This window comes from Neolamprologus multifasciatus, chromosome 4 (assembly GCF_963576455.1).
Source record: "Neolamprologus multifasciatus chromosome 4, fNeoMul1.2, whole genome shotgun sequence".
Classification (NCBI taxonomy): domain Eukaryota; kingdom Metazoa; phylum Chordata; class Actinopteri; order Cichliformes; family Cichlidae; genus Neolamprologus; species Neolamprologus multifasciatus.
The window spans coordinates 6,570,359-6,582,022 of record NC_140442.1 but is presented as its reverse complement, the minus strand read 5'-3'; the positions used below and the strand labels follow the sequence as shown (position 1 = coordinate 6,582,022).

The 11,664-nt window shown below is 41.8% G+C and overlaps 1 protein-coding gene across 1 annotated transcript in view; it reads left to right on the top strand.

The window, feature by feature from the left end:
- The first annotated feature begins 252 nt into the window (after window positions 1–252).
- The window catches only part of ngfra (nerve growth factor receptor a (TNFR superfamily, member 16)), a 34,196-nt gene continuing 22,784 nt past the window's right edge, over window positions 253–11,664 (top strand). The window contains exons 1-3 of the mRNA XM_085157367.1: window positions 253–688; window positions 3,371–3,533; window positions 10,791–11,150. Of these exons, the coding sequence (XP_085013493.1) occupies window positions 650–688; window positions 3,371–3,533; window positions 10,791–11,150 (562 nt within the window). The 5' untranslated portion in view covers window positions 253–649. The remainder of the gene's footprint in view (window positions 689–3,370; window positions 3,534–10,790; window positions 11,151–11,664) is intronic.

Sequence of the window (11,664 nt, the reverse complement as noted above, 5' to 3'; positions counted from 1 at the left end):
GGCATGAAAGTGTTACTGTGGGGCTAAAAGAATGTAGACAGATGTGTCCACGTACTTTTGGGTATATAGCAATAACAACAAAGACGTGTGTGGGGATTATTACTGAATGTGCAAAACATTCATGTCGGTCTTTAATAATAAATATAAATCATTTTCATTATTTGATATTTTTCATCTAGTGAGACCTCACGTGAGACTAAAACGAGAGAGAGAGAGAGCGCGAGTGAGAGAGTGCGCGCGTGTGTGTGTGTGAGAGAGAGGGAGAGGAGCAGGTTGCACTGCAGGAGCATCAGGAGTAATAAAGTGGAGGGTGGACGTGGCCCTCTCCTCTTTTCGCCTGCCTCCTCCGCAGTGCACTTGCAGTACTCCGGACAGGACGGTCTCCTGCACCTCCTCCTCCGGCTCGTCTTCACTCTGTGTGCTGGTGCGTTAGTGTGTAAGTAGTGGCGCTGCTGAGGAGGTGCACCTACACTTGCAACTGACTCCGGTCCAGAGGTCCCGGACAGACGCGCGATGGTGCGGACTCATTGATAAAATCCGCGCCGCTGGAATTAAAATGAGCACTTCTGCTGAGCGGCTCTCCTCATACACATAGCTCTGCTTTCTCTGCACAACACCTCTTTTATGTGACTCCGGCTGACGAATCAGGATGACTTCTACCTTATCGCTGGTCATTTCATGCGCTTTGGTAAGTAGTCTGTGCAGTAAGTGACTGCAGCAGTACCCTGCTTCTTTAATGCTGTCATTCTTTAAATGGAGTTTTAGTGACCCGATGGACTTTTTCATTTCACTTTTTCATTTTTTAAGGATTTCCTTTCACTGTGACGTCTCAATAATGATTCCCTCACTAACATGCCATCTGGAGCTGAAATTGTTTCCCACTTTGCAAATCTGTGCTGCTGCTGCCCCTGTTGGGACTTTCGTGGTGACTTTTTCTTGACCATTGTGTGGCATTTATAATCTGTTTTGAGAAAATTCTGTCATATCTTTGTAAACATGTATTTTATTGCTGTTGTGAGGCAAGCAGTGAGTCGTTTATCTGGTTAAACGTGACACGCGGGTGCTGCATGTAGCTACATGTCAACTCATTTGATTATGACTTTGTGGACAGACCAGTTGATGTTCAGCTGTGCGCGCACCCACCTACCCACCCACACACACGCACGCACGCACGCAAGCACGCACACACGTCCCCCTAAATGCGCACTTGTACCTCCCTTTTGGTTTTCACGCATGGGAGAAAAAGTTCAGAAGCACTGCTGGAATTATGCTTATGGAAAATATCTTCGATATCTTCTTCACCCTGGGTCACATGCAGACACCAGAAGCTTCTGGTGGATGCTTTGACCTAGAGTTTAATACCTGTAATGAGTTTATAATAATGTTTTGTCAAAATGTTTACTTTTTAGGGTATTTTGGCCATATTTGGGGTGTTAAATGAAAACCAGAGAAAGATGCTTGAATGTTCATGCAAAAATGTGGATTTTTTTCTTTTTCTTTTTTTTTTGCTTAAAATCACATGATTCTTAAAATTAAAGTACTGATTATAGGAAAAAAGTTGATTATAGGAGATGGTGGTAATAAAGCCAGAAGCAGAGGTCACATCCTCCCAGCACTCTGTTAAGTGCACAGCAGCTGGTCTTATTGGGCTGTGTGGCTCAGTCATCATGTGAACAGCCCTGGATGTGAGCGGACACTCTGTTATGACAGCTGGTTTAAAGAGTGGTGACGGTCGGATGCACTTTGGTAGAATTAAATTTAGAAATAAACTCTCAAATTGACCATGAAATTGAAGTGGGAGCAAACCAAGCACATCATAGCTGCGTCACTGTACATTTTTATTAATACGTGTATGCATATTCCTGCTGCCCATTTCACTGTATTTGTCATTAATCTGTGTTTTAGCTGAGCGAAATTCCTGTGAGACGTAAAAGGAAGGGGAGAGCAGTTAGAGACATGAATCCATCCCCTGTGAGAAGGAATGTCTTTTATGGTTTTGGGATCCATCCAAGTTTCATTTTTGCAGACTCAAAGTCTGATAATGTACTCTTACAGATGCAGAAATTTGTGCAAAAACGTCGAGATAACAGGCTGTAAAGTCAGGAAAAAGGATTAGGAAGAGGAATGCACCTTGAGAGCAAAAAGTGGAGTGACAGATAGGGGGAAATATTGAGCAAGAGAAGTGGGAATGAGAGAAAGAGAGAGAGCGGCGCTAGCTGCTCAGTACATCTGTTTCTGAATGAAAGCAGGGACAGTAGAGAAAGAGGGGGGGGCAAGGAAGGATGACAGAGAGAAAGACAGAAAAAAGACTGAATTGATGTCTCAGCAAATGTGAATTAAGTGGAAATGAGCTTTTGCTCGTTACATAATAAAAGCCACAGGACATGAAAGTGACTCAGTATAACGCTTTTCTTTGTTCTCCAACGTCTGGGTATGAATTCTTTTCATTTTGCATTGTTGTACACACACCAGCGGAACAAGCCTCAGTTCTTTTGCGAGTAAAGCTGCATGGAATTTATATCAGAGAGGACTGAGGGAAATGCAACACAGAGGAGGTGATAATGGGGGAGGATGGGGCATTACCAGACAGGATATTAGTGACAAATAATTTGTGCATGCATGAAAGAAACACCATAAAAAGCATTTAGAGTGCAGAGACCACATGATTAAATGTGTTGCTTAAATATGCAAAGAAACAGGACTTTAGAATTAATTCATGACCTCAGCTGCTGACTCATAAGAGTGAACTTTTTTTTATTTATCTGGGGAACTATCTCCCATTTATTGTTAAAAGTCTCCACAATGTAAACTTTCACCTTCAAACTTAATAAAAAAAATGAACCTCCATCATGTAGACCAATTTGAGTAAAGGATGGATGTACACATGTTATGGTTGAGGGAGGTTAGTGAGAGGAAATGCACGTTTACAATTTATAAAGTCCTCACAAGTGTAGAAATACAAGTGGTTGTGTGCATGTGTCAGAGGAGATCGGAAGCAGAGGCTGACATTCACAACAACTTTCACCTTTAGACAGTAATTAGGACAGGCATGTGTATAATGTCGTGCACCCATGATTTTATGCTTACTGCCCTGGCTGGAGCATGTCATAAGTTTACTATTAGAGCTGATGTGCCTTTAGGGGAGCTATTAGGACAGTTTAGACGACTGCCTTGTTTAAAGTGTGTCTAATGTAGGCGGAGACAACATGATTTATGATGAATCCCGATGGCAGTTAGAGTTAAGGAACAGGTTGGACACCTGGCAGTAATTTTCATCAATTTGCTTTGCCTTGCACGCCACAGTGGTCCTGTTTGTCTATGTGTGAAAGTTTGCTCTCTGATTTACTGTGCCGGTGTCCCGGTGTGCCAGGTTGCAGCGGCGCTGGCCTCCAAGACGGAGCGGGCTGTGCTTCTCTCCTGCGACTCTCGCCAGTTCACCAGGAATGGAGAATGCTGCATTGAGTGTCCACCTGGAGAGGGAGTGGTGAAAAGATGCGGCCTTACTCAGACCGTCTGCGCTCAGTGTTTGGACAGTGAGTATTGTATTACTGTTATTATTATTGTGCATGCAATTAAAAATGAATAGAGTAATCAAATCAAAGTTACAAAGCAAGTTTCTCTGATGTTGGTTAATATATCATTATTTGGCGAAATGTTTGTTTTTTGCTTTAGGTTAAATCCTAGAATAGATGTGTGGAGAGTGAGGCTTCAAATCCACTAATTAACAGTTTGTTAACATTTACAGCTTTCAACTTGATTAAATACTGTGCAAACGCTCTACCAATGGCTTGCTATTATTTATGGCTGCAAAACACACAAGAGCCAAGGGGATTTTTTTTCCTCATTTACATGAGCCAAAAGCATTTTTTTTCCTAACTGTAAAAATAGATTTTTTTTTCATTTCCACTAGGAAAACACATTTTTTACTGATCAATAGGCAACAATGCATACACCAAGCAAGTTTCAAAGTATTGTATTAAAAGATAACACTCTTAAAACCATTTTGTGATATTTATGGAATTTTGTGTTGCCTTTCCTATTTGTGGCCCTGAAACGTTCCGCCTAAACAAAGCTCAACAACAATGAGTCTTACCGCAACCAAAATACAACCACAAACCACACAAAGAGTTTTCATATAAGTGCAGAGTGGTTCTAATAAAGCAGGTCGAACATGTTTGTTTTTTTTATTACGGGCATTTAAGCAACCAACTCTTAAATCTTTGCATTATAGAACTTTAGGATGCAAAAAACTTGACTCTACTTCTTGTAAGCCCAATGTAAGAGGATTAAAATAAATCCAGAAACAAATCAAACACAGTATATACACATATAAACTCACGCACAGCTGCAAAACTGAATGTGATTACCAACATAGACACATCTGATCAACACAAACTTTTAACAATTGCATCATCTTTATTTACACATGCCATTCATATTTGGGGGTCTCAAGATCCAAACTAAAAACAAAGATTTTCAAAGCCAGAAATACTGTTATTGACCAATTTGTATAAACTGTATGATTTGTCTCTATGAAGTTACCCCCAAATAATGCAGGAATTCATCAGTTTGATGCTTGTAAGTGGGTCCAAATGTGTTCATTTAAAGCTCGGCTGAGGCTGTAAACCATTAGGGACTTGGTCTGTGCTTTCCCAGAGTTGGGAAAGATTCCAACTTCACAACAACACAAAGAAGAAAATAAGATTTTTGCATTTTGTCGTAGCAGTTCTCTTGTTCTGTAGCTCTGTCAGCATGCAAAGTAAAGATCTCGAGTGTCACTGCGTAGTTCAACAAAAGTTGCAGAACTGTTTAACACTGACTTGTGGCGTGAATCCATTATGGCAACATGTGCTGAAAAATCCTTTCATAAACAAGGAGTACTGAGCAAAAGTCTTTTAACATCAAAATCTTCCCATGTGCTAAACAGAACCCTCCAAAATATCAACTGGATGCCATTACGAGGGAGATGATTAAATTGCGGAGGAATAATTACGGACTGGCAGGAATACTTTCTATCCACAGAGAATTCAAGTCTTGGACTTGTGAATTTGTTTGCATAACAAAATGCAAATCTCTGAGCCACATTATGTTATTTAAGCATCTCAAGTCGGGCTAATTTCAATCCTTTGAAGTTTTTTGCCTTGGGTATCTTAAGAGCTGCAGTTGTTGGTGCAAGAACAGGGAGCCAGTTTTCTACATGTAGAGCAAAACAGTGCCACAGGCTGAAAAAACCCGGGTACGATACAATGAGTCAATTTCATATAAACCTACTGTGTCAAAGCAAAGGAAGAGGCATGAATTTGACAAAAATGGGCTGATGTGCAAAAGTAAAAGTGAAATTTTTATGAGCGCTGTTGAAAATCCAGATTAAGAATTAATATTATAAATATTAGTTAACATTGAAAAACGCATCTGATAACTTGGAATGACTAATTGGTTAAGTGGTGTCTGGAGTCTGAGGAGAAGCGCGCTGCTATTTCATGGGCGTCTGGACTTTATCACTGCTTTGACGTCACGAGGACTTCGTCTTGCACACCATATTCCCTTTCATATTGCTACGGCAAACAGTGGCAGATGATGTGTAGATGCTAAACCACAGCTCTACTTTCCTATAATGTGGGCTGGCTCTCTTGACTGTATTTCTGAATAGACGTCGTTTCATTCTCTCCCTCATCCCCAACTCCTCTACACCAATTCTTGTCGTGTCTCCCTTCATCTCCTGTTCTCACTTTTCTCAGCCAGCATGCCGCCTCCCTCCCCCTTCCTGTTGCTATGACTCATCGTCTGTACTAGCGGATAAAATGGTATTAGAGAGCCAGGCACCAAAGGGCACGATCTGCTCATTTATCATGCATACTGTTACATCAGTGCATCTTTACCAATTTGATCCAGCTAATTAAACCATATTGAAAAGCCTATTGTGCCTCTAACAGCGAACAATTATCTTGCTTTGCAATACGGGAACAGTATTCACCACTGATAAACCCTCAACAATTAACCTCAAATACCCAGGAGGTTAAATTCAATTTCTGGTGCAAATGCATTTTTAGACTTTTCTGCATTGTTTTTGTTTCGGCAATTTAAATATTAATCCACCTGAAACCCCCGGGAGCACAGTCGCTAAAATAAGGCTGAGTGGCGTTTATATACAAGCAAAGGTTAGAGGCTAAAACAGCGACCTTACTCGAAAAACGAATGCTATAAATACATTTTCTAAAGTGCAGATATGAATAATTGAGGAGTAAAATCCAACACATCCATTTCCTGTTTCACGGTAAATAAGGACAAATCTGTATTCACCTCGACCCCCTTTAATATCCCACTTCCTGTATCCCACTTCTACTCCTCCACCTACCAATGGTCTCCCCGGTCCCAGCTCGGGACGAGTGCCAGCATCAGCAGCAATAAAATATTTATCAGTCTCCTTCACTTTCACTGCTGTCATGGGAGATAAGACAACCAGACTTGCCTCACTTAGTAAGCCCAGGGGCAAAACCCCAGGAGTCAATGTGGAAGAGCCCTGCTGGCCAACTGGACTAGGACTCACTGGAAATTAAAGGAAAATTCAAATCATGGAATGTCTGGGGACGGCTGAAGCAGAGCATCAAGTTTCTTTTAACTTTGGATAAAGAAAGGGAAAATGGAGATTTTCTCCTGGCAGGTCTTCTTTGGCTGTAGCAGATGTATCAGATGAAGCTAGTTCCCTACATACCACCCTAAAAAAAGTGACATTAGTACGGGATGCAAGAGCGGACATTGATTGCTAAATTATATTTTGCCTAATTTGGTCTTCCTTGGAATAGCTCCGGTTAATAATATTCCCTCTATGTTTGAAACACCTGTTTCAAATCTGAGGGAAGCAAAGTGGTCCAAAGGAGCGGGGTGATAATTACAGACAGAAATGATTTGTGTTCAAAAAGCCAAATAAAGCCGTCACGCAACTTTCCAAATGTTGATAATTTATCCTCAGTCAGCGGAGGGTCAGCGTTTTGGGTAGTGTCTGAGCAGAAACACGGTACTTTCTGTGAAGGGTAGGAAATGTCCAGCATTGCTCATGCTCACACCTAAAGTGCTGATTGTGAACATCATCAAATAGCCTCAATGCCATCGAGAGCTACATTATTGATGACACTAATGGGGCTGAAACACATCAGCGTTAGATGAGGGGGGTGGTCCTCCTGGGCTGAAGTGGCACAATTTAAGTGCATCGCGCCCCCATTCACAACCGCATTTCCCTTTACCCGCAACCACCTTTATAGCCAAACACGATGACACTAAACGCTGATGTGTGCTCATCAGATCTCAGCTGGGGACAATTAGAAAGAAGGCCATATTTGATTAAAGAATGCACTCTCACCTGATGGCCTTTAACTTTCTTCTTTCCACATGAAAGCGCTGACGCATGCACCGCAGACACACGCCCACACACATCTCTTCTGACAGTTCCTGCTGAACACTCGCTGCATATGGTCACATTTAGGCATGTTTACGCACAAGAACTGCAAAGGGGACTCATGCATGCGAGTTAAAATTAGCGAGGAAGCCTGTTCGCAGCGGGATAATTGAAATGAATGAGGAGGGGAGGTTTACTGGTTGAGCCTGACTGAAACCAAAACAAAGGTTTCAACCTCACAAATTCATATGATTATTTACTTTGGAGGTCTGGTGTTTGTCTGTGGATCATTCAGTTAGTGTCACCCTCCTCTATCACTTCTGCCTGCACACAGTAATAAGAGCAAAGGGTGATGACAGACTCACCCTTAAAGAAAAAGCACAGGATTTGATGCTGTCTAAAAGGAAACTGAACGCACTTACATCCCTGCTTGCCTCATTTCCCGTGACCCTTTCTCCTCCTACTTGTACACCAGCCCTTCCTCAACACTAGAATACGCTTTTTTTGGGGGGGGGGGGGGGACCACCCTCACAGACTGCTTATAGTTGTGCTGCGTCAAACAATCTAGCGAATCATTCGAGCGAATCGAACGACTGCTCGCGCAGAGCTTGTTGATCATTCTACCTGTGTCTATATCATTACTTCCATCTGCTCCGCTCAGTCTGCTTGTATAATGTGACAGGTCTCATAGTCGGCCTCTTAGCAGCGCTGCTGTTTACAAGGTGTTAAGAGCTTCAATCGGTGCCAGTGTTTACTTGCCGGAGCCGCTTACAACGTGAAAGCAAGCGCTGGGACATTGCTGCAGGGTTTTTCACACTGACAATATGTTGTTTCTCAACACGACACCCGCTAAGTAATTCCTGTGAAAAACACATATTCCGAAGCATATGGATATGCAGATAAGAGTCCCAGACATCCACACAGGCATGTGGCTTTATTTATAGTTCCGCCATTCCCAATGATTTATTTCCCTTCAAGACAAACAGCACGGAGATGCCGAGGAGATTTTGAAGAGTGTAAACTTGCTACGTGCTTCATTTTTGTGAAATTCATAGTAAAACGAGCAATGTCTGGTGTTAATTAAGCAGTTTGTAAGGCTGCATTCTTGTCGCAAAATCTCATGTTGTGAAACCTTTATTCCAAACAGCTTTGTACCCATTGAATGTTGTGTACAACACAACAGTCTTTGTGTTGTTTTTGCAGCTCTCTCAAGGTGACCGCTCTTATATTATACACACACACACACACACAAAAAGGTATTTGAAAAACAGTGACGCTGCCTCTGTAATGAATCTGAGCTTTAGTGTCGCCCCCCACCCCTGTCGGCCTTTCTACTATACTCTCAACTCATTCAACTGCTAAAGCACACTCATAGGGCACACAAACACTCTCGCTTTCACATTGTATGCATAATTCAGCAGGCATCCAATTATATCTGAAAATAAGTCTATATGAAAATGCAATATTAATAGATTACTTTGTGCCCCGAGGAACTCTCAGTGTAAGAATAAGCTAATTTGAGGTCATCACTTCCTCAGTCATGAACTCTCCCAAATCCTCCCGACTCCAAATAGCACAGAAGAACAAATCTGAAGAGCTTGGAGTAATTCAGAGGCAGCCAGTAATAAGTCACCACAGCTTTTACCTCATTTCTCTGATAACACTACTGTGGTCTGATATGTTTTTTTCTCCCTTTGCACACAACATCCATATCCACAAGGCTACCTGGGTTGGCTAGCAGACTGTTTACTTAGCCTGATAGGGTGAAGGACACTGTCTCAGCTGAACTATGGACACCGCTGGAGAGTTGGCGCAGTGGCAGGATGGCTGCTGTGTTGCCTGGGATTACTCCTTATCCCCTACTCAACCCTGTTGCTGGTCACGTGCTCTATAATGTTGTACTGTGGACATTTATGTGCTTTCTGTGCAGAGGAATTTTTTTTGTTTCCTGTTCTCATGCTGTCCAGCCCAGCATGAGTAGAAGTCTCTTTTTTTCCTCTTGTACTTTCCCATTGTAGTGTACATTTCAGTGTTTTTTCTGTAATGCAACCATTCTCTGACTTGTATCCCCATGTGATGTCTGTGTTGTGTGTGTAAGGTTGGGGGGCGGGTTCTTTCCACTGCAGGGCAACCTGCCACTGCATGTGGCGAATAAAATTTGAACTTGAATAAAAAAAAATTGAACTTGAACTCACAACAAAAACTTATACAGTGAAATGTGCCTTAAACTCAAGGTTTTTTGCACACACAGACATACCCTGTGAAGGTTTAGCAAACATATGACACAAACCTGAAATAACATGTGTTTTATATAGATGACGCTACTACTCAGTCCGCCAGTTTACACACTCTTACTTCAGGCAGATCAAAGAGTGAAGCTTAGCTAATATTAGCCTGTGTTAAACCTAAAGCTAAAATATCTGAAGATATCCTACTGAACAGTATCTGCTTCTTATGAAGTTGTTGCCTTGCAGTTAGACGTTTATGCCTATTATCAGCATTTGTGATGATGGTTATTATTTAATCTTACTTCAGTTACAAAAAGCTTAAATAAAGGCGGCAGTTACATTGGATCATTAGTGTAACTCCTGGAAGTGTTTGCCAATTTACATTAAAAAAAATCCAACCTTGGTAATAAAGTGATATTTTCTCTGGGTTGTCTTCATCTGTGTGAAGCAACTTGGTAAGAACTCAATGCGCCTTTTGCGATACATTACTGGGCAGTTCAAATAGAACAGTTTTTGACTGTAGCGCAAATTCAAATTCCATATCTGTATTTCTCCTTCACCTCATGGTGTTATCCTTGAAATCAAGGAAGATCAGCAAGGAAAAGAAACAGGAGGTCAAGTTTTAAACATACGACTGCAGCCTTACATTATGTTATGATATATTCAATTATGATATGGCAATTAAAAATTCTATTTGTGCTTTTAGATCAGTTTATATCATGACCAGGTAACAAAAGTATCTTAATTTACTTAAGTCAGTGATGATGACTTTTAAAGACAGGCTTTCAGTGGAAGGATGTGGATGCACCTGCGTTCCACTCCCCGCGTATGACTGAGATTAAAGCAGTTTACTCAGCGCAGCGCAAACACTCTGGGATCGATATCATAATGAGCACAGCAGGCTTTTGACTCGCTCCCCAACAAGAGCACCTTTCTTGTCCCGAAGCACAAATCACTAAAGAGCCCAGTGGATCAATGTGTCCTTCCTTTTAATGAATGTGCAGTAAACATGATTAATGTCATTATACTCACTGTTTTTCTCCCTGTTTATCTCCTCACATTTCCTTCTCTCTTCATCTTCTAATCTCTTTTATTTTTTTTACTCATCTCCCATTTCCTCTTTCTCACTTCTCTCTCCATTCCTTTCAAACCTTTCCTCTAATGTGCAGGCGAGACCTTCTCTGAGAACTACAGTCATACAGAGGAGTGCAAGACATGCACTCAGTGCACCGGGTTGATGCGGATGGAGACGCCATGCACCGACTCCAACGATGCCAAATGCATTTGTAACTATAACTATTTCTTCAACACTGTAACTGGCCGTTGTGAGCGGTGTACGGTGTGCCCTTTGGGACAGGGCGTGTACTCCCACTGTGATCACGATCACGACACGGTGTGTGAGGAATGTGTCGACGAAACCTTCTCTGACGAGGAAAACTCCCTCGAACCCTGCCTGCCCTGCACCATCTGTGATGAAAACGAAACCCAAGTAGCTAATTGCACGCCAACCAGTGACACTGTCTGCTACAGTAAGTCTGCACTGCACACTCACGTTGCTTTTATATAGTTGAATTTTTTTTAAAGGATATTTTTTCACCTTTGAACGAAACCAAGGTAAAAACGAACCGAGATGGTTTCTATGCCAAACACATCAGGGGTAAAAGTCAGTTTAAAAAGTTAGCAGCTCCACACTAAAACTGCACAGTAGCTACAAGTAATTTTAAAACAGCATCATATATGTCTCAGTCACATTTTGCACAAATCAGCAGGGGTAACTTCCACATGTGTGGGAACAAACGTGGTCAGAGGTCAGCCCTGGTCTGATTTTTAAACAGCAGGATGTTCAAAGTTTTAGCATTAAAAGGTCAAAGTTTGCTGCAGTGTCAACAAAGGGACAATGAATAATCGTCTCGACCACAAAACAGAAGCTCAGAATGTCAGAGCAAAGTCAAGCTGCTTGTACCAAAGGAAGCTATAAATTCACTTGGGTTAGACAAGGCGTGAAATTGACCTCATCAGGGGGCTGCAAAGTTCAAATCTATG